Source organism: Nylanderia fulva, unplaced genomic scaffold (assembly GCF_048542155.1).
Source record: "Nylanderia fulva isolate GAGA-0341 unplaced genomic scaffold, ASM4854215v1 Scaffold193, whole genome shotgun sequence".
Classification (NCBI taxonomy): Eukaryota; Metazoa; Arthropoda; class Insecta; order Hymenoptera; family Formicidae; genus Nylanderia; species Nylanderia fulva.
Genome location: NW_028190195.1, coordinates 91,494 through 115,200, shown reverse-complemented (window position 1 = coordinate 115,200; position 23,707 = coordinate 91,494). Strand labels below are relative to the sequence as shown.

General features: G+C 33.7%; 1 protein-coding gene, 1 long non-coding RNA gene and 1 pseudogene across 3 annotated transcripts in view; 2 read left to right on the top strand and 1 right to left on the bottom strand.

Annotated features, from left to right (window-relative positions):
* LOC114944746 (dynein axonemal heavy chain 12-like) overlaps positions 1-23,707 on the top strand; it is a 148,420-nt gene that overhangs the window by 58,454 nt on the left and 66,259 nt on the right. The window contains exon 6 of the mRNA XM_085481870.1: positions 13,577-13,787. Within this exon, the coding sequence (XP_085337996.1) occupies positions 13,577-13,787 (211 nt within the window). The remainder of the gene's footprint in view (positions 1-13,576; positions 13,788-23,707) is intronic.
* Positions 5,778-6,601, bottom strand: LOC146723483 (uncharacterized; annotated as a pseudogene).
* LOC114944747 (uncharacterized) lies at positions 14,828-20,174 on the top strand. 2 transcript variants are annotated; one of them, XR_003822263.2, is made up of 4 exons: positions 14,828-15,381; positions 15,510-15,718; positions 18,344-18,533; positions 19,514-20,174. It is a non-coding gene; the product is annotated as an uncharacterized LOC114944747 (long non-coding RNA). The 2 variants fall into 2 exon arrangements; XR_003822262.2 differs by having other exon boundaries at positions 18,344-20,174.

Sequence of the window (23,707 nt, the reverse complement as noted above, 5' to 3'; positions counted from 1 at the left end):
TGCTGTAGAACAGTCGACACGTGGTAAATGACACGAGGGAAATGCACGGCAAAGGAAAGAAAGGAAGATAGAAAGGAAGGAAGGAAGGAAGGAAAAGAGAAAAAGGAAGAGAAGGAAAAGGCGAGTACAAAAGTGGAAGTGAAGGAAAGAGAAAAAAATTGGAAGCAGAGATGGGTCGTGGAACAGTCGGACACGTGGCAGACAGCATGAGAAGACGCACGGCTAAAAGAGGAAGACGAGAGAGAAAAGCAAGCGAGAGAGGAAGAAGAGGAAAAAGGAGCTATAAGGTGTGACGAGTTAATTAAAAGAAGAAAAGAAGGAATAATTAGAGTATGGGAGGGGAAGGGGATAATAGAAAGAAGAATAGAGAGTCGGTAAAAAAGGCAAAAGAGGATGGTAAAGAAAGAAGCGTGATAGTGGCAATAGGAGAGAGAGGGCGCCAGAGATGACGGGAGAAGAACAGGTGGAACACGTGCAAGAAAGGAATGTGCACGTAGAAGATCACGCATGATATGCACATGGCTTATGTGAGGAAGCAAAGGAGGATATAAGTTACGCATTAAGGTGGTGGTATAGAGTTGCGGAAGATAGAAGCAGGTGGAGAGGAAGGAGAGGTGAAGGGAGAGAAAGAAAGAGCGTGAAAGGCGAGAGAAAACAGTAGAGGAAGGAAAATAGCGGAGGAAGGACAGCAAAAGGAAAGTGTGGTTAAGTGCAGTGTCAGAAATCGAGGATTCATTAGAGTTAAAGGAGTCGGAGGATACAGGAGGAGAAGCGGCGAGAGAGAAGAGCAGTGAGGGAGGGAATAAAGAAGGTGTGTGTAGAGAAGGAAGATAGCGAAAAATAAGATCTATGGATGTAAGGAAGAGGTGAAGGAATTGAGTAGGAAAATGGAAAAGGTGGATACGAAGGTGAATAAGATATTAAGGTGGGTGAAGGAGGAGAGAGAGAAGGAAAAGAAAAAGGGGAGAGAAGATAGAGTGGTTAAGCTGATTGAAGTGGTTGAAAAGATGACAGGATGGCTAAAGGAGGAGAGAGAAAAGAAGAGGAAAGAAGAGGGGCAGAGAGGAAAAGGAAGTAAAAAGAAGGAGGAAGAAAAGAGAGAAAGTAGAGGGGAAAGAGAAAGAGGGAAGAAGAGAGACGAAGGGAAGAAAGAGGAAGTGGTGAAGAAAAGAGAAAAAGATGAGGAGAGTAAAGGGGAAGGGGAAGGAAGTGAGGGAGAGAGAAGGATGGCAGTGATGGGAAGAAAAAGTGGAAAGAAGATTGGAAGGACTGAAGAGAAGGAAGAGGAAGAAGAGGAGAAAAAGGAAGAAGAAATGGAAAAAAGGAATAAAGGCAAAAATAGCAGAGAAGAAGAAGGAGTGAGGCGTCTAGGACAAGAGGGTCAAGAAGACAGGATGGAGGAATGGTGAAGAATGGTGAAGTAAGAGAAGGAAGCGAGAGAAGAAGAGAGGAGGAAGAAGGAGGGAAAAAAGGAGGAGGGAAAGGAAAGGAAGAGGAGGATAGAAGAGGAAGAAGGAGCTTGGGGAGAAGAAAAAAAAGGTTTAAGAGAGAAAGATGAGCGAAGGAAGAAGAGAGAGAAAGGAAGAGGTATAAGGATGAGAACAGAGGAAATAAGAAGAGGGGGAGAGTGGAGTCAAGAAAAGAGGAGAAAGAAAAGAGAAGAAAAGTGGAGGAAAAAAGAGAAAAAATGGAGAAAGATTGAAGAAAGGGAGAAGAGAAGAAGAAAAGAGTGGGAGGAGAAAGAAGAAAAAAAAGCGGAGAGGAAGAGGGAAGAACAGAAAAGGAGGAGACGAAGGAAAAGAAGCGTAATATGGAAAGAACTGGAAAGAGAGGACAAGAGGAAAAAAGGGAGCTATTAGAGAGGTTGATGGAGATAGTATTAGATAGAAAGGCAGGAATCGAGGATTCGATGGAGGTGAAGGGGGATGACGGGAAGATGTTGGTCATAGTAGAAATGGAAGAGGAAAGGGATTAGAAAGAGCTTTTGGAAAAAGAAAGAATAATGTGGAGAAGGTGGGAGATAAGGATAGACGAAGATTTAACGAGGGAGGAAAGAAGGATCAGATGGCTAATGATAGAAAGGGCAAGGATAGAAAGGGGAAGGGGAAGGGAAGTAAAAGTTAGAGGAAAAAGAATGTAGATAGATGGGAAGGAAAGAAAGGATAAGGGAGAGTGAGAGAGATAAAAAATAAGTAGGGAAAATGGAAGAAAATAGGTCGAGTCAGAGGTAATAGGAGGGAGAAAAGGGTGAGGGTAAGAGGGCAGGGCTTTAGAATAAAGGGAGAAGATAAGAAGAAAAGAATGGGAGAAAAAGAAGAAAAAAAAGAGCGGAGAGGAAGAGGGAAGAACAGAAAAAAAGGAGACAAAGGAAAAGAAGCGTGATATGGAGAGGACTGGAAGGAGAGGAAAGAAGGGTGCTATTCTAGTGTTTATTGGGTTAATACTAATTGTTAAATCATCGCACGTATCCTTCATTTGTTATCAATTTACATGTGTAACTTTATTTAATAATTTATCATCTTATTTACATAAAACGAAAGACAGTTCACGTTTAGGCGCGACTTGTATTTGAAGGATATACTTTTTGTTAATTACATTATATGTAATATTTAAAATATGTAATATTTTAAAATATAATCAGTAACATAATAAATATTGCATACATAATCATAGTTGTTCTAATTTGCAAAAAAATTAATATTTTTATATATCTAATATTTTTGCAAAGCCTTCAAATATAATTAATGTTTCTTAAGTATATACAGGGTGTCCGGTAACTAACGGACCAACGATTATAAATGGATTCTTTAGTCAATTTGGGAAGGTCATCATTTTTTACAACTTTCTAATATTTGTCATTATGTTCTTTATAACTAAGCCTCAAATTAAAATTTTATTATAGTAAACTCTACCGAAAATTAATTGAAGAATGTAATTGTGTTAGACTTTTAACTCCAAACGTTTAGTTTAGTTAGTTTACGTTTAGCATAGTTAACGTTTAGTTTTCAAAAAATCCATTTTTTTCAATCGCTTATAACTCGAAAATTATTGACTTCTTAACATTTTTGCTAAGGAAAAATTGTCTCCAAATTGACCAGAGAATCCGCCCTTAATCATTGGTCCGTTAGTTACCGGACACCCTGTATGTAAATAATTTTGATAATTATTTAAACTGCATAATATAAATAAACAGTTCACGTTGTTATGCGCGACTAATATCTGAAAGGTATAATTAGAAATTACTAAATTGCACATAAATTTGTAAATAATTAAGCAATGAATAAAATATAATTAAATAATAAAATTAAAAATTTTAATAAAAATTATTTTCAAATATTATCAATGCTTATTATGCCCAGTTTTCTCCATAACATTTTTTTACCTTTCTTAAGGAATCGCTTAGGCTCTCCCGTATCAACGCTGAGATCCGTGATTTCTTCCCTCCTCACCTTTCTTGAGGAATCGCTTAGGCTCTCCCGTATCAACAGCAAGATCCGTGATTTCCTCTCTCCTTATCTTTCTTGAGGAATCGCTTAGGCTCTCCCGTATCAATGGCGAGATCCGCGATTTCTTCTCTCTTCATCTTTCTTGAGGAATCGCTTAGACTCTCCCGTGTCAACGGCGAGATCCGTAATTTCTTCCTTCCTTCCTTTTCTTCAGGAATTGCTTAGGCTCTTCCATGTCTTCTTCAATCTCTTACTCCCGTCCCTCTATTCGCAATAAAGCAAAGTCAAACAATAAAACGAATACTCCAAAAATTATTTGAACTTTTTCTCTTTGCGACAAACTCTTATTATTGTTATTTTTAGTGGAAACTCACTAACCCGAAGCTCACGAGATGGGGCGAAACGCGCGCGGAATCGACGGAACCGCCGTTTAAGGCAAAAAGTGGCTCAAGTTGCAATGATTAGTAAAACATGTATATAAACATAAATTGTAATAACCAATCGAGACACTTAACTCTCTTTTAACAATAACTCTCTCCCCACTACTCCTGATTGAAGGCCTCCGTATTAATGTGTCACCCGTGAAACACACACACCTATGCCACTGTTATGTATATTTGAATAGGATTTAAATATATTTTGTGCAACCGACGCGCGAAAAGTCGCCCTTTACGCACATGATAGGATTTTAGAAAGGGCTCCCTTTCCACGCACCAGTCACACAAAATATCGTAGCCAACATGTGCGGGTCATAAATCGGCCGAGAGTGCGGAAGTTTGGCGCACGAGGCGAAGCCGAGTGTGACAATCCGCACGATCGGTTTTATTTACGATCCCCCGCACTTGTCAGCTAATATACTATTTTATGTATAAATATTTTTTGCTTCGTGATTTTGTAATAAATTTGATAATGAAAATAATAAATATATTGTCTACCTATCAATCTGCACTTATTTAGTTAGATTGAAATAAATTAAATAAACCCTCTTTCGTTCTTTTCCCAACACCAATAATCGCACAAGGTTCCATCCTATGCAAAAGAGGTTAAATTCTCTTGCTAAAAAGGGACCACCGAGTGAACGGGCTGTAAATAAAGTAAAAGTGACCCTTCTGGTCATTGACTTATTTCGGTTCTTCCAGGTTCGCTTGGCTTGAGCAAACGCACCGGTCAGCGTTATTCAAGAAAAATATCGTTACGCCCTTCCTTCGATTGTTATTAATTATTGAGTCTGGACGTAACATAGTCATTAATAATTTTATTTTTTTGAATAATTATAAATAACTTAAAAAACTTCATAATTTTTTAGTGAACAAAAATATAATCGTAATAAATTTTAAAAAATTACGCGAAAAGGTAAAATTATATAATTAATTATATTAATGCAATTAATAATTAAAAATTAATACCTGTATGCAAAATTGATGTAATTTCGAGGCCATCATAGTTTGTTTGATTGCATTGTTGTGGTTGTAGAATAATATTCATTTCTAATTGTGCAAAGTCCTTGCGTATTAACGAATTGAATTCAACATTGACCAATAAAAGCACTTTCAATCTTTCTGTGCAACAATTAGAATATCTTGATATTTCCCGGAACGTTGGATGCTGTATAAATAATTTCCTAAACAAAAAGCCACTTGACAATCTATTAGAATACAATTATTTGATAAAGTACTGTTTGAAAATATTTGCTTTAAAATTTTAGTACGTAATTTATAAGATGATTTACGTACACCATAAGATACCATATCACAAATTAATTTAAAAAATATATTAATAGTGTTGTGTGCCTCGGGTCGGGCACAAGGGGTCGCGCCAAATTAGGATGAGGATCCGGGGCGTCAGAGTTTGGATCGGGGTTATTGTATTAATTCACTTCACGTTCTCACTATTAAAGAGCTTTTATTTGAACTAAACACTTGACGTTATCTTTATTTTCACAATATTACACTTTGTAGTTACTTAACTAGTTGAGCGGAAGCGATTACGTATGACTTTGTGAATCGCGCGCGCGAATGCGATAAGATGTTATAGATCGCACGCGGTTTTACTTAGCGAGGTTACTCTTAATTAACGACTCGAGAGCGACTCTGGATTTATTCGAACGCTAGTTAACGACTCGTCTGATTGCGAGTCGAGAGTTATTCTTGATGTGACTCGGGTGGTTGGTTTAGTTTAACTCGCTCTCTGTTCGTTCCCGAGTTTTTACGTGAACTCAGTTTTTCGTTATTTTGTTTGGAAGGGGTGCCTGGCGACAGGCACCCGATTGGTGAATAGTTTTTGCTTACACGGCTAGATTTTGAGCGCAAAGCTGCTCAAAAGATGAAGCTCTTAGCTTGCGTCTTTGCGATTTCCGGCCCGCTGCTGTATCAGCGGTCTCCTCGCGAAAAGTATAGTAATTCTATATTTTATATCCGCTATATTTATAATTATAGCCTTTCGGGCTATAACAATAGATTCAGTATTAATAAATACTTTAATACATATTATCTTTATCTAAATATGCAGCGATGAAGAGTTGGAAAATACTATCAAAAGCACAAGTATTTGTAAAAAAATAAGGTTTTTTATCATACGTTACTGCTTTTATGTTTATATTACCACCATTTTTTATAATAGGTATCTTACATATATTTTTTTTAATAAAAATTTATTTTCGATACTCTTTCCTTGTAAATATCTGCCTCTGTGTTGCTTTTATGATTTTTGGGTTGTTGCAAGGCCACGATAGCGTAGTAGAAGATAGCTTCTATTCCTCTTGATGTGATTATACTTTGTACGTTACTGTTTTGGTAATTTTTACAAATTCTTTTCTGTACATATCCTTCTCTAATTGGGGTAGAACAGAAATCAAGTGCATGCACATTTTTTAGCATATATATTATAACATTTATGTGCGCCGCTTGGCTGATCTCCATTCGTGCATGCTGGACATTGATCTTCTCTATTTATATCAATCCTATCTAGTGTAATTTCTATATTAGATTCCATTGGCTCATCGTCGTATCTCTTGTATTTTCTTTGTTTTGCTCTTTTTCTTGAGCGTCAATTAGTTTTATACGGCCATTTATAAATTGTACATGTTTCATAACAAAATCATCTACTTGTATCGGTGTTTGTTCCGCTTTTAATATACTACCTAGATAGGAAAGCATGCAGAAAAATTTTCGTATTATTTTAATTTTGAAATGTAATGTATATTGTACTATACTATAACTATAAATTAAAATTCTGAAATCACTGATTCTAATTATTGTATCATGTAGCGATCTTTGTAAAATTGATACTTAAAATATATACTACTATAATTGTAATACTTACAGGAAATATTTAGCACAATTATTGCTGAATATATTTTAGAAATAATAATAATACATGAATTTTAAATCGGCCAATAGAGCCCAAGCGCGAAAAATTAATTCTTCGAAACTGTATCTCTTGGTTTAAGATTATTAAGTTCCATATATAAATTAATCTCGAACTTACATATGGAGAAAAATAGACGAGAAAAATATAGGTCCGAAAAGTTGCTGAAGCGGGAATCGAACCTGCGTCTTTCACTCACACCGAGCGACTGCTCTTACCAAGAATTAATTTTTCGCGCTTGGGCTCTATTGGCCGATTTAAAAGTCATGTACTATTATTATTAATAATACTGAGAGCCGACATATATTTCTTATATATTTTAGAAACTAATGTTGTAATTATTACAAAAATTGCTACAGCATAAAATTGTACAATTATTATGACTCTAGCGAGTAAATAATTTATTCAGCTTCACGACGTTTTGATCATGTGATTGTGGTCCTTATTAAATAAAACACTAAAATATTTTATTACATAAATAATTATTAAAGTACATAAAAAAATTAAAAAAATTTTTTTTAAATAAACATATCAATCAAAACTAAAAACTATACTTACAAAAGAATTCAATTAAAATTAACACATTATTATGTAAATTGTGTCAGTCATATTTCTTAAAACTATATAAGTCAATTAATAAAGCAAAGCGAAACGTTAAACATCATAACCCGTTGAGGGATTGTCAGATTCTAATGTTTTTAAAAAGATTATTTACACGATCTTAATTATTTTAAAAACCACGGAAAAGTGAGCTTTATTGACCAACACTGGCTAGATGCAAGAACCTTTATTACAAAAGAGACGACGTTTTGATCCTAAATTGGATCCTCTTCAGGTTCTTATTTAAAAAACACAAAGAAGTTTGTCATAAAAAATACTTCGTTCCATATTAAACGTATTATTTTGTGTTATATTCAATCTTTCATTATAGATTGACACTATAAGCGTTTAGTTTTTTTTGTGTGTTTTTTAAATAAGAACCTGAAGAGGACCCAATTTAGGGTCGAAACGTCGTCTCTTTTGTAATAAAGATTCTTACATTTAGCCAGTGTTGGTCAATAAAGCTTACTTTTCCGTGGTTTTTAAAATTGGACTGGCAATTACATCTCACTTTTGCTTAATTATTTTGTTATAAACCTCGTTAAGATTCTCTGTATCCTTCTGTAAGTTTATGTTGTTTTTAAGTTTTTAAATATAAAACATTTCGGCTAACCCTCTCTTTCTTAAGTGTTTTTCCGTATATAAAATGTTAAATTTATTCCAATCGAAATTATGTTCAAATTCAGATCGGTGTTTGCTTATAACTAAATGTGAACTATGATGCAATTTAATATTATTACAATGCTCCTTTACCCGTATACTTTTTTTTTTTTTTTTTTTTTTTGCGATCGGCGCAAGGCGGAGGAATGCATTGACGCATACCACAGTGGGGCCGTCCCCACCGGGTTATGTGGGACTCACCTATTCCCGGGGTACTAATTACCCCGGTACTGAGGCATCTCGCCCCGGTTAGTTTCCCCACGTAATCGAGTCATCTCGATGACTCGATTGCCATAGGGATCCCAACCAAGGCAACAGCCTCAGCTAGTCCTACCCACTAAACCTCCGCCCGGGTCCTTAACACAGACCCCTTCTCCGTTTTATTGACATCGGAGGTACTGTTGTCCACATTACTTCCCCGATGCCAACCGGTTACGTCTTTTGACGTTTCCACCCTTCCATTCAAACCTCCATCCACGACAGCCTCGACTATCCCACCCCGAAGCCTACAACTTGCAACTTGCAACTTATTAAAAACCCCTTGGATTCATGCACGACGAGCCACCACCGAGATGTTGACCCTTCGAGCACCGAACCCCCTGTATAGCCCCATACCTTGTTTCTTTGACCCATCCCTTGAAACTTCTCTGCGGACGAAGAGAGAAAATAAGATGACAGAATAAGGGAAAAAAAAGAAGAAAAGAGAGAGAGGAGGAAAGAGAGAAAGAAAGAGAAGAAAGAAAAAGGAGAGAAGGATAGAGAAAGAATTAGAAGATAAAAGAATTCCTGTTGAGAAGACCGTCTTGAACCTGCTACTTAGAGTGTACCTCTAAGTCCTCTCCATTGACCACCCAACTAGGTGTTGAGTGATCCCTCCCTACTAGAGTTGGGTGTTCCAATTAGCGCCTCGCGCGCCTGTCTCTCCCTCTCTCTATTCTCCTTCTCTCGCATCACGCTCCCAGCAAACTGGGACATCGCTTTCCAGGCCTCGTCGCTTGTGCAGATGGCCCGCACCACCCTTTACCCGTATACTAAGATGTCTCTTCGTTTGTCCTGTATATAAAGCGGAGCAATTCTTACAGTCAATTTTTAAAATTATTTTATAAATATTAAAATTTTTTTTCCCAAATGCTGTATTAATTAAAACATTTAATGCTGCATTAATTGAGAAATTACTTTGTATAATGCAGTAGTTACGCCAAATATTTTGCTTTCACAACTTCTGAATGCTTGCAACTTATAATTGCAAAATTTTTTTTTCAACAAAAAATTGCGTTTTGATCCATTACCTTGCAATAATTATTGCGAAATTGTCGTAATAAAAAAAGCAATAATTATGCATTTATCCTGAAAGTTTCCTATCTGAGTAGATAACACAAGCGCGCGCTTTGCGCGCGCCAAACAAATTTTTACTCCGCAAGTGTACATAATTTTAATTCGCCGACTTTCAATTATATACATAACTATAATTCCCAAATTTCTATTATACATATACATAATTTTAATTTGCTGAATTTCTACTATAAACATAATTTTAATTTGCCGTATTTCTTTTATATAAATAATTTTAATTTTTTATCTTCCATTATATTCATAATTTTTTTAAGTTATTAATTTGATGTTTTGGGTCACTTTGTGACGTTCAATTTATTGAGCTTCTTTTATCAACATTCGCGACAAAATCACATATTCTAATTATTTTGCGACCTATGGTTTCTTTGAGATTTTTTATTTTTTCAATGAGTAAATTTTTTTACGCAATAAAAAATTTTGACAAACTGCGGGGCTATGTTGGGGATGATCTTTGCCGAACATGAACAGAAGAATTTGCTGACGAAGTGGTGACCAATAATTTTTATACACCCTGTACATAATAAGCTATACTTGCTGATAATTTTTTTATATTACACGTGCGTGGAAAGTCGCCCATTACGCGCGTATCTTCTATGCGAGAAATAACTAATTTTACACACAAGAAATTTTCCACTCGAAACAGTGCGGTAATATCTCATTCCCGCACAGTATCATTCATTTCCACACAGTTCATTTCCACAGATCACTCTCCTTATTCCCCAATCATTCTGTTTCACTTTCCACTAGAGTCCTTTTATTTCTCACATGTTCTTAACGACATCTTGCAGCGCGAAAACTAACTCTGCAGATAACAGCAGCGATACTTATTGTAAGTTCTTTGACATACGGTAATTGTATAATACGGTCAAATTTTTTACTATTGTTATTATTGTTACAAAGGCTGACAAAGGACAAACGACGGTGATCCTTAATAAAATTGACTATATAGAAAAAATGGAAGCTAAATGACGCGAATCGACTTATAGAAGAATTAATAAAAATTCTGTTAAAAAGTTAACTAACAAAATGCATTCTCTCATTAAGTCTTAGCTCGATAATAAATTGATAGACGTGACTACTTACAATTATTTAAACGTAACTAACGGGAATTTACCACAATGTTACGGGTTGCCGAAAATCCACAAAGTTGACTTTCCACTGCGAATTATAGTATCGAATTTATGTAGCCCGTTATATAATTTGTCGAACTACATCCATAATATACTTAATAATTCTATTAAAAAATCGAGATCGTTTATTAAAGATAGTTGGTCCTTTGCCGAGAATATTAAAAATAAAGTAATTAATGACAATAAAGTACTAGATGTTACTTCCTTATTTACAAATATCCCGAAAGAATTAGTAATTAGCGGAGTAAAAAAGCGTTGGATGAACATCTCAACCAACACGAAATTCAATCTTTCCCAATTTTTATATGTGATTGAGTTTATTATGGATTAGACAAGTTTTGTTTTTAACGGACGGTACTATGAACAGATTTTTGGTAGTCCTATGGGGTCTCCGCTCTCACCCATATTAGCGGATATGGTGATGGACGACTTAGAGACGGATTGCCTGGAAAGGTTGAGTTTCAAAACTTCGCTGTTTTACAAAAATGTCGATGATATTTTCACAATCATCCCATTGAGGGGTGTTGATGAAATTGTGTCGTCTTTTAATGATTATCATTCGAGATTAAAATTTACGCATGAAATTGAAAGTAATAACGCGATTAATTTTTTGAACACTACTGTGATCAGACATAATGGTAGATTGTTAACTGATTGGTTTATGAAACCCACTTGCTCGGGTAGATATATTAATTATTATTCTAATCATCCTTTTAAATACAAAAAGAATACCATTTTTAGTCTTGTTGATCATGCAATTTTATTATCGGACGACTGTTTTCATCAAAAGAACATCTCTAAAGTAAAATCGATATTGACAAATAATTGTTTTCCGTCGGATATTATTAATAAGTTTGTGAATAACAGGTTAAAATTGCATAAGACGCAAAATAATGATGATCGCAATGTGAATAACTCAGTTAGTACAAAATTTGACCGTATTATACAATTACCGTATGTCAAAGAACTTAGTGAGACTGTTTCGAGATTATTACGATTTACTGGCATGCAAAGCGTTTACTGCATACCGAAAAAATTAAATACATTAATTAAACGCGTCAAAGATCCTTTACCTTTAGAAGAAAAAACAGGAGTAGTATATAAAATTAATTGCGCAAATTGTTCCTCATCATATATTGGTCAAACTAAACGACAATTAGGCACACGTATAAAAGAACATTTTAATAATTTTAAAAAGTACACAATAGTAATTACTCAGTCATAAGTAATCATAAATTGGATAATGATCATGATTTCGATTGGTCTGCTCCAGAAATTTTACATCATGAAATACGTAAGTAAACAAGAAATCGCGGAGATGTTTTTTATCAAAAAATTTGACAACACAATTAATTTGCAGAAAGACACGGATAATCTAAATAATGTTTACAAAAAACTAATAAAGGTCGTTTAGTTTGATTAAAATAGTGAGTATATAAGGAGCTCGAAATCGACACGATAACATAGTTATTTTGTTTCATAGTATCATGTTATTATATGATGTCAGATTCTAAGCTCGAATTTTTGTTTTTTAAAAAAAGTTGTAATTTATTGATTTAAGAACATAGGTATGTTTGCGTATTAACGTGTAAAAGTTTGTATAGATTTTATTATTTTTATATTTATTTTTCTAAGAATTGTTAATATTATATTATAGCACTTGATAAGGGCCGAAACCCACGGTCGAAACGTTGTGAATATTCAATAAAATTACTTATTTGCCAGAGTTAGTTGATTGAATTATTACCATTTTTTAATTATCATCTGGTGACTTCATAGTTTTATATCATTAATTTAATTAATTTTTAGTTTTAAGGTATTGTGCTAGTGTATAGGGTAGCTAGAGGTAGTTTTCAAAAATTAAGAGTGGAGCAACAAAATTAGAATTATTGTAAATGGCGAAGAATAAAATCAGTAAAACGTAATTAATTAAAATATCTGATTAATTTGCAACTTCAGAGTATGTTTTCTTAAGGAGATATAGCTTTTAGGGATAGTTCATTAGGGGATTTAAAAATAAAGCAACAAAATCGGGAATAGAGCATTTAATTAGCAACAATTAGTACTAAAAAATGTCGTATTTTTTATTAAAAGAATTTTTTTAATAGCTGTGCTAACTTTTATCTTAAATTAGCACAGTCACTATTTTTTCCAAATCGATTGGAGCAACAAATTAGCAACAAAAGAGCACTAAATTACTACATACATAAATTTTATTCTATTGTGCTAAAGTAGCTGTGTTAGTTTATAGAACGTAGGCTTTCAAAATTATTTGATGTTGTTGGAGTGATTCGTGAGTTACATATTGAAATTCCTGCTCCAGAAGTTTTCTTGCACAATAATTTTTGATTTTTAATGCATTTAATTCGAAAAATAGTCAAAGTTGACTTAATCTATCATGTCAGTTTTTGAACGACCAATAATAATTAATGTAGGGTTTCAAAACGCACCCTTTCTGGTAGTGAACTGCCCCGTAGGGGAGATCCGCTGATAACTGATGATTAAGATATAAGAAAAAATTATTGAGAATGATGTCCTAGACAACATATGTCAAGATCAGTAGAGAAGTATCCTATACTTCGTGATTAATTTTGTTTTTTGTTTTCTTTTTTGAATTTCTCCGTTTCTACTCGTTAAAAAATCCTTCACGGTGTGAATGTGTCCTCTTATGGTTTACACACACACACACACACACACACACACACACACACACACACACACACAAACGCTGTAAGTTTTATCAAATTTGAAAGTAAGGGTTATTCATGTCTTACTTTTATATTAATTTAGTTAATGTTTTATTATTTAATATTATTGGATTTTAGTTAATTCTAATACTTAATTTTTATATGATTATACAAGTTAATCTGTGAACTATAGTATTTCATTTTATTATTAAAGTTTCTTACGTTTTCTTTTTCAAAAGTTTAATTAAATATAAACACACAACTTGTGTCTGCATTTCTGCATGTAATGTATCAAAAGCGATAAGAATAATGCAAACAAAATAATTTTTTGCAGTCCGATAACGAGTATATAGTAACGACGAAATTAAATCAAATTGCCGCAAAACGCAGTCTCGTTGCTTATGCAAATGACCTACGGAAACTCATCATTGACAAAGTAGTCGAGTGTCATTGGACTTATAATCTGGAGATATGTGCTACATTTGAAATGCTGAAAGAACGCGCATTGAATGTTCCACAGACTACAAAAGAATTGTTAGAATTAGGTGAGTTTTTCTACTAATCACACGTTGTGTAGTTTTCCTTTGCACAAATATAATTTTATTAAATTCATATAAAAATTTTTTTTAAATATTTTTGTTTAAATTGATTTTAAGCAAAGTTTGATATTTTTTAATATTCAAATAAAGCAAATAATTTTTTATATATGTATCAAAGCCGTTTATTTACAAATCAATTAATGTTCTCCGGGAGGCAAGTCCCTCGGAGTAGGTACAATTTTACGGCTTACGTTGTGCGCATACAAAAGTAAAAATAAATTCATTAGCGGAGGACTAGCCCCCCCCCCCTCCCTTACCCCGCCACTGAGCACAATGCAGCATGCGTTGGGGGGGGGGGGGGACCTAAACTCCTTAATTTTGCGAGTATAATGAATAGTTATATAGCTAACTGACCGGCTAACTGACCGGGCCGATGTGTATTCAAGAAAAACGCATAGCAAGGATTCCTGGAACAATCATAAATGGTTAAAAGATAAAAGGTGAACCTAGGGACAAGCACTCGATTTCACACGCGACATTCACACTCAAAACTGCCCACACAATCAGAAACAATTAAGCGCACATATACAATTAAATAATTAGATACAAAAACAAAAATAATAATAATAATAAAATTAAAAATAAAAATAATATAAATATAAATAAGCGCATAGATCAAATAAAATATAAAGCGCATAGATACAATTGACGCAAAATAAAATAAAAATAAAAATAAGCGCACAGATAATAAATAAATAAATAAGCGTATTGTGATACAAAAATAAAAATAAAAATAAATACAAAATATGTGGGCAGGACACACGACGTTCACACTCGGTATAAATCAACGCGGAATGCCGCTACTAATTATCATTGGCAGGCTAATACCGGCGAACCGTTCGCGGTGGAATCGCGAGTACCCTGTCAGCGAAGGGATGGGTAAAAGCGGCGTACTGACGCACGCCAGACACATGCTCCACGTAAATGTCCCGTGATCAGCGAATGGTATCCGATACAAGATCAAGGCGGCGCATCAACGAAGCGTACGCGCTGCTAACGCGCAGTACTCGGAACACCGCTTCGTTCATCGGATCCCATGAGTCGAGGGCGCCGACGACGAGGGCCGTCACGATCATGGTCTTACATAGAGATCCTCAAAACGAAATCGAAATTTGAGAATAGGAATTGACTCTCTTCTTGTCCGTGTTTTTAATATTTGGGTTTGCCACTATCGAGTGTGATGCTACTATCGAGGGAAGTATGGAAGCGTAATAACTTGCAATAAAGCATTTGATTTCATTAATGTCTGAATACCATACGTCGTGTTTTGCTGTGGATCTTTCATTAAAAAATTAGTTTAAATGAAACGACGAAGAGGTGTGTAGTATCGCGATGCCAAACTTTAAAAGTGCGAAAAAGAAGTGTTCTGTTTTTATACCTAAAATGCCGTCAGATATTGAAAAACGTGAAAAATGACTAGCTGCAGTTCCTGGCATTACTAAATTAAAGCAATCGTAGTTTGTTTGCGAGAAGCATATTGAGGAGCGGTACATTCTCAGAAAATGAATAAAACAACTCGAATGGTATAATTATTGCTGAAGTAAGTTACTTGCTGTTATTTATATAATTAAATTGGTTATTACACATACTATTTCATCTTGTCTTTGCAAATTGCTAATTTTGAAAATTTTAATTACATTGTTTTAACCCATTTTGTTTTTATTTAAGGTTCCATACAAGCATCCTTGACTCGATGCGTCCGTTGTCGCTCAATATTTGACAATAATGTATCAATTCATTTTGTCAATACTACGATAGAATATTATTTTATTGTTTCTATTCTGAAGTTAGATATTCCAATAGATTGAACATGGATCCAAACTTTTCTGCTTTTCAATCTATTGATGAATAGATGAAGGAGTCATCTTACATACAAAGTATGTATACTTTATTATTTAAAAAAACATTCTATAAACACTAAAACTATGAAAGATTTTTATATTCACAATATATTGCAAAAAACACTGTTTTAGAACACCAAAATAATGAAAAATTTTCATAACCTTTTTCTACAACTTTATATATATATATTGTAACCGTATTTTCTTTATAAGCTCGAAGGAAATAATCCACCGAAAATGTAGGGCCGATCTCATTGGCCTACGGCACACTTTCGGCGCGGAAAGCAGGAAATTCGCGAAAATACAATCTTTCTTGTTGTCTTGAGCGCCAGGCGCGGAATTCGCGCCACACTAAAAATTCACAAAGAGTTAATAATCTCAATTATTCATTGAAACATTCCGAAATTTTCCGTGACGGCCATACTCGACTCGCTCAGAGCGTCAAGGGGTAGAGAGGGGAGTTCGGATGAGAGAGAAAACGGTATTCAAGAGTGGCTATTGAAAAATCGTTCGGTTAAATAGTAAAGAGAGTATATTATCAATATGTTAAAAGACAAAAAATAATAATTGTTCAAGTAATATGGAGTATACAAAAAAAAAACAAAAGTTTACATATGATATAAAAGTTCAGATCCGCGGGCGGATAGATAGCATAAAGATCGCAATAATATATGACAAAGAAAATATAAAGAAAATGAAATAGAAAATGGAATATAATGGAAAATGCAATTACTCAATACACGACTATACTGTAGTTTATACACGATGACTACAAGACTCTACGTGACTACAAACAAACAGGTTACTACATGACAAAAGTACAAGTAAAAGTAAAGAAAATCGCAAGGAATGTCGGCGTATTCGCGGGAGAGAGAGAGAGAGAGGGATAGAGAGAGAGCCTCTTTTAATTTATTCGCGGGACAGAGCACGCGGTCGGCCGGGCGCCGAGACAAGGATTATACGCGCAATACTTTTAACTTCTCATAAACTCTCAAAAAAAGAATAATTAAAATAAGTAATAAAATTAAAAGGCCAACTTAACAAGCTAATTGATTAGATGTTGAAAATTTTTTATTCTACGTCATGAAAATAATACAAATGATAATTAGTAAACGTTTCAACTGTACGACAGTCTTTATCAATACAATTATCTCTTTGCTAACATATCAATAAATTAAATAATTTGGAAAGACAGAACTTATCATACATATAAAATATATAGACTTATGAAAAAACGCAGTATAACACATCATACTTGTTGGCTTGAATTACGGCTGATCGTTCGAATTAGTCGTTAAAGAGCCTAATCTCGAACATCAGATTTCTGTAGTTCTTTTTGAATAAAAGTCTAATTTTGTAATCTATGATGTAATAATATGTAATAAGATTTATGTCGAGACGATAAAACTTCTTTAAAATATTTCTTATTAAAAAACATTATAAACAATGTGTACTTTATACGAGGCAAACCCAATATCTATACTAAAAGAATAATTATTCGACGGCCACGAATGTTACACGTGTGTCTCCCGAATTACATACGCGAAATCAGCGGCTTTACAAATGGGTCCGTTCGTCTTACCGGCATCGTCTCCTGTTCTGTTTCGGCATCCAGGATCGGGGACCTCTGTCTCTCACTACGTTCCGCTGGATCTCCTTACGTCCTGCCTTATCTTGGCAGGGTCGCCGGGCGTCCCGCGGGACCCGCGAATTTGATCATTAATCGATTCCCTCGTCGTTTCTCCGATTCTTCCGCCTATCCTCCCGGTGTTTCTCCTTACAAATTTTGCTGAAGGGCCTCCTGGCCTTCCGGTCTCTGCTATTCTTCCAAAATCCTCGATCGATTGATTGATCGGTCGTATATTTCGCAGCAGGAACGGTCAGGCCAGAGGCAGTGTATCTCCCGCACTTCTCGTCCTCGGGGCTCTCTCGCGCCTCGCAAGAGAGTAGCCATTCCCTTATATTTCCGGATTACCTGCGAAAAAGGGAGTATTTAACGGCGGTATCGTTTTTCTTGTTGTGAGGTGCAATTAGAAACATCTTTGCATGCGAACATAATTACCGGACGTGATCCGGGATTGGTGTCCTCTGCTCAATCCGTAGTTCTCTTCTTCGTTCTTCATCCGTTCCGATCGAGACACGTAACTCTAGGCAAAAGCCGCTCGCAAACGCAAAAAGTCGCTAAACAAACATAAAAGAAAACGCGGGATGGGTGTGAACGTCGCATCTCTTGCACAAAACTCGAAAAATTTTAACAGGGCTCTCTCTCTCTCTCTCTCTCTCTCTCTCTCTCCCGCGAATACGCCGACATTCCTTGCGATTTTCTTTACTTTTACTTGTACTTTTGTCATGTAGTAACCTGTTTGTTTGTAGTCACGTAGAGTCTTGTAGTCATCGTGTATAAACTACAGTATAGTCGTGCATTGAGTAATTGCATTTTCCCCTCTCTCTCTCTCTCTCTCTCGATTGTGAGAGGACGCAGGCCCCCGAATTTCCGCCTTTCCGACCGGGCCAACGGCCTTTGTGACGGACAGAAAAAATGTCACGTTACAATATAAATATTCTCAACTTCTCATAAAATTCAAATTGGCAATAAACCAAATTGGCTTTAAAAATTGTCATTCTCTTTGTCAAAACTAATTCCTTATATTCTTGTTGCAGACGTGAAAAACAATATGTTTCAATGATAGAAAGAGATGTAGTTAATACAGATATACACAAGCTTGAGATTCTTTTACCGATGAAGCTGATATCGAGAAGATTCAGAATCAAAAATTGCAGAATTGGCCAAAAAATTCTACAACGCATGAGAAGAGTTTTGATATTCTTTCAAAAACCAAAATAATCGTTTGTAAGTAATTGTAATTTATGATAAAAAGAAATAATGCAGAATTTACATTGCTTCGATATCCGACGTATGACGTCCGATATCCAATAAGAAAATTTGATTTGTACAGACTTTTTTTGCTAGAAACTCTAGAAATTAAATTGTTTTATATAATATGTATACATATATAATTAAATCGGCCTAAGAGCCAACGCGTGCGAAATTAATTCGTTTCGCGGATTTTTTTAAACATTTGACAAATTGTCAAGATTTAATTGGGAACTGTGTCTCTTGGTTTGAGACTAGCAGTCTCTTTAGTTCTCTTTAAACCTTTTGCATATTATATTTCTAAGATAAATTTTATTCTTTTGTGAAAAGAATTGAATATTGTTAAAATTTTTATTTTACTTTATTTACAACTTAATAGACAGGGCCGTCTTGTTATTAGATCCTATTTGCCAAATATTGCAAAAATATGCCAAAATATTGTAAATTCTATACAAATGTTAATTGACAATGGGTATCCACTGCAATTAATTTTCAAATATATTAACTTAAAGATAAGAAAACTATCCAGGATAAAGTTCATGAATGATATTGGAAATAGTTGTGAAGATATGTCACAAAAACCACAAGAACAGTTTATAGGATTTCCGTACATCAGGGAGCTCTCAGAATTTCTTAAAAAAACTTTTAGATCTACTAACAATAAGTTCTTTCCCGGTTATGGATGCTTTAATAAACTTAATAGATTCATAAAATTGCACAAAAAATTAAATAATAACATTATTACAAAAGAAATTGCAACGATTGTGATGCGTCATATATAGGCCAAACCAAGAGGAAATTAATTACAAGAATTAATGAGCACAAAAGAAATATTAAACAAACATCAAAATTATTAGTCATATCTCAACATATCATAAATTTAAATCATTCTATTAACTGGGAGGGCACTAAAATTTTAGATCATGAAAGTAATTATTTCAAAAGATTAATTTCAGAAACAATTTATATGAAACAACAATGGCTTGAATTATAACGAGGACACAAAATCGTTAGACAAAAATTACTATCCGTTACTTGACACAATCAACAAATCAACAAATTATAAACATATCTCACCTTGATGTTCTACTTATAAAAGATTTAGATTCTGAGAGATCCTTCATAATAATTTAATAACAAATACAGCACAATTAACCATCAAGATATTCTCAAGCTATAAGTTAATGTGAGTATTACAATGACGATATTATTAACAATTTGATGTTTCACTATACGTAAATTTCAATTTACACAGATAAACTATTTATACAGATAAACTACATATTACATAGACAACATTTTCAAATGCTTAATCTCATCTAGATTTGAGAAACATATGGATATTGCGTTTTGACTACGAAGATTATCGACTAAAATATGACTACTGACTTACCGATTTAATTTACTTTATAATTCCATATCAATTCTTTTAATTAATTTTTCGTTTCGTTTCCTTGGCTCTATTGCCCAGCTTAAAAGACAGCATACTTATATTATTTACTTTATAATGTTAAGTTTAATATGATTGAAAAGACACAAGTGAGTGTCGAAACGTTACTATGTATTAATTTGAATTGTATGATTTAGAAATATATATTTATCATTGTCAACTAATAACCGCTCGTCTAAAAACGTCTTATATTACCTCATTGTTTATGCGAGCTATTGTCACTATCATTTATGTTTAATTATCTTTTGAATTTAAGCGATACTTTCTTTCCTAACAATTTAGTTATTTTCTTTTGAATTTAAGTGATACTGCATCTATCTTTATCCTTCTTTTTAAATAAAATATGACATATTTAAGTCTCGCTTAAAGTTAAAATAATGTTAATGCAATCGTGCCTTATAAGAACAAAAATCATGTACGTTTATCTCAGCGCCGATTGGATTAACAAACTATTTAGTTAATTTGTATATATATAATTTACGAAGGTTAATTCAGTTAGTAAGATAATTCAGTTATTTTTCTAATATATTATTGTCATATAAGTTTTATTTGCTGTTTTTCTTTCTCTAATATTAAAGCAATTAGTTTGAAGGTTTAATATGCATGCGCACGAACTATGTGCGTGTGCATACTACTTTCCTCAATCGCTGCGCCATCTTGTGAGCACAAGTCAAAATAATTTTGAGATCAGTAGCGAAGCGAGATTTCACTTGGGTTTGCAACTTTTCTCGCGAAGCGAAGTTCAACGTTTAACCCAAATCTATGTGTCTAGTTTATTGATAGTGGAACCCCCCCCCGCAGGGGGGGGATTTCCAAAGTATGCCTCTATGCATACACTATTTAAAGCAAAATAAGATACCACATAGGTTTAGAATTTTCTATGCAAAGCGAGATTTTACATAAATTTAAAATTTTCCACGCAAAGCGAGTTAATTCAAAAAACTATGATAAGTGCTATTTCAGTTATACCATTAAAAAAAATTTTTAATAAACAATGAGAGATAGCTAAAATCTTTTAGGTGTTATTTAGGATAATGATCTTTACAACACATGTCAAGGTAACAACAGTGTTTCGTTACTCCGTTTAATGCAACATTTGGAGAATTTACTTTTTATGTAAAACTTTGGGACAATGATTCGTTGCGGCTGAAAATTTTGTATATTATGTTGTTTTTGTATCTATCTTCAATACGTAAAAGGGTTACCATAAACTTGAAGTATTCCATTCGGAACAATATCCAAATCTTTTTATGTGAAATATTAAAAAATTGCTTTGATTTGTGTACATATAAAAACTATTTAATGATTAAAAAATGGTAATGATTCAATCGACCAACTCTGGCAAATAAGTAATTTTATTGAATTTTCACAACGTTTCGGCCGTAGGTTTTGGCCCTTATCAAGTGCTGTAATATAACATTAATAATAATTAAAAAAATAAAAATAATAAAATATATAGAAACTTTCACACGTCAATACGCAAACATATCTACGTTCTTAAAACAAAGTAAATCACAACTTTTTTTAAAAAACAAAAATTCGAGCTTAGAATCTGACATCATATAATAACATGATACTATGAAACGAAATAACTATGTTATCGTGTCGATTTCGAGCTCCTTATATACTCACTATTTTAATCAAACTAAACGACCTTTATTAGTTTTTTGTAAACATTATTTAGATTATCCGTGTCTTTCTGCAAATTAATTGTGTTGTCAAATTTTTTGATAAAAAACATCTCCGCGATTTCTTGTTTACTTACGTATTTCTCATGATGTAAAATTTCTGGAGCAGACCAATCGAAATCATGACCATTATCTAATTTATGATTACTTATGACTGACAATGAGTAATTACTATTGTGTACTTTTTAAAATTATTAAAATGTTCTTTTATATGTGTGCCTAATTGTCGTTTAGTTTGACCAATATATGATGAGGAACAATTTGCGCAATTAATTTTATATACTACTCCTGTTTTTTCTTCTAAAGGTAAAGGATCTTTGACGCGTCTAATTAATGTATTTAATTTTTTCGGTATGCAGTAAATGCTTTGCATGCCAGTAAATTGTAACAATCTCGAAACATCCTCACTAAGTTCTTTGACATACGGTAATTGTATAATACGGTCAAATTTTGTACTAATTGAATTATCGTTATCCAGATTACGATCGTCATTATTTCGTGTCTTAAGCAATTTTAACCTGTTATTCACAAACTTATTAATAATATCCGACGGAAAACAATTATTCATCAATATCGATTTTTTTTAGAGATGTTCCTTTGATGAAACCGGTCGTCCGATAATAAAATTGCATGATCAACAAGACTAAAAATGGTATTCTTTTTGTATTTATAAAAGGATGATTAGAATAATAATTAATATATCTACCCGAGCAAGTGGATTTTGTAAACCAATCAGTTAGCAATATACCATTATGTTTGATCACAGTAGTGTTCAAAAAATTAATCGCGTTATCATTTTCAATTTCATGCGTAAATTTTAATCTCGGATGATAATCATTAAAAGACGACACAATTGTGTCCCATATTAGCGGATATGGTGATGGACGACTTAGAGACGGATTGCTTGGAAAGATTAAGTTTCAAAACTTCATTGTTTTATAGATATGTGGATGATATTTTCACGATCATCACAGTGAGGGGTGTTGATAAAATTGTTTATTGTTTCAAATTTCGTTATTAACTTTAAGCGCAACGGAATAATGTGTAAGCAATTTCTAATCGGCGGAATATGTTTGATATTTAAAATTGACTTTTATATTATTAGACTTGTACCTAAGATTTTTATGTTTTAATTTAATGTTTATTTAATTATATTAGCATGTATTGAAAAGGACCGAGTACGGTTGAAACGTTTACCTAAATGTCAATGTAATAAATAATATTAATCTTACCTCTGAAAAAAATTTTTGCTTGTTTAACCTGGCCTTTGATTATTACTTATTACTATTAATTTTTAGTTATTTATTATATTGTTACGTCCTCGCGACGTCTCTTGCGCTGTCTCACAAAAAGATGTCACTCACACTCTCACTCGCGTCCGGAATGAATAAATTCTCGTAATGAGGAAAGGAGTTTTAATGAAACGACCCAATACAATAAAGCAAAGAAATACAATATATAATAGGCCAAAATGCCCATCGGTCTCGTAAGCGTCCGCTCGGTGCGACAGCTAGACCAAATCTAATCATGGCGCCCCAAAACATTTGAACGCCGGTTGTCTATAAACAACCCTCCTAGGAGATGAAAAGGGATGAAGGTGCTCAGGGGATGTAAACCAGGGACGTAACAATATCAATAAATTTCTTCTTTATTACATAAAATACTGCTTTAAGTATATCACTAGTTATTCCTTCTTCCGTACCTTTCTTTTTTGGTAGTTCCATAACAATTTTTTTTAACTTCTCTTTTAACCATCTCAAAATTTTCCCATTATTTCCTCGCTTTCAATAACAAAAATAATTCTTTTACCTGGACTTTCTAATTTATCTCTATCTATAGATTTTACTATGTCATCAATACTTTGTATATAATATAAATTAAATTTATCAGCTATATTGCACCCTTCAGTATTATTTAATATTTCAAAATTTATATTCTCTATTTCCCTTGTACAATTTAATTCGTCTCTTATTATTTCTTTCAAGGTTTTCCACATAGATGTCGAATTTCCC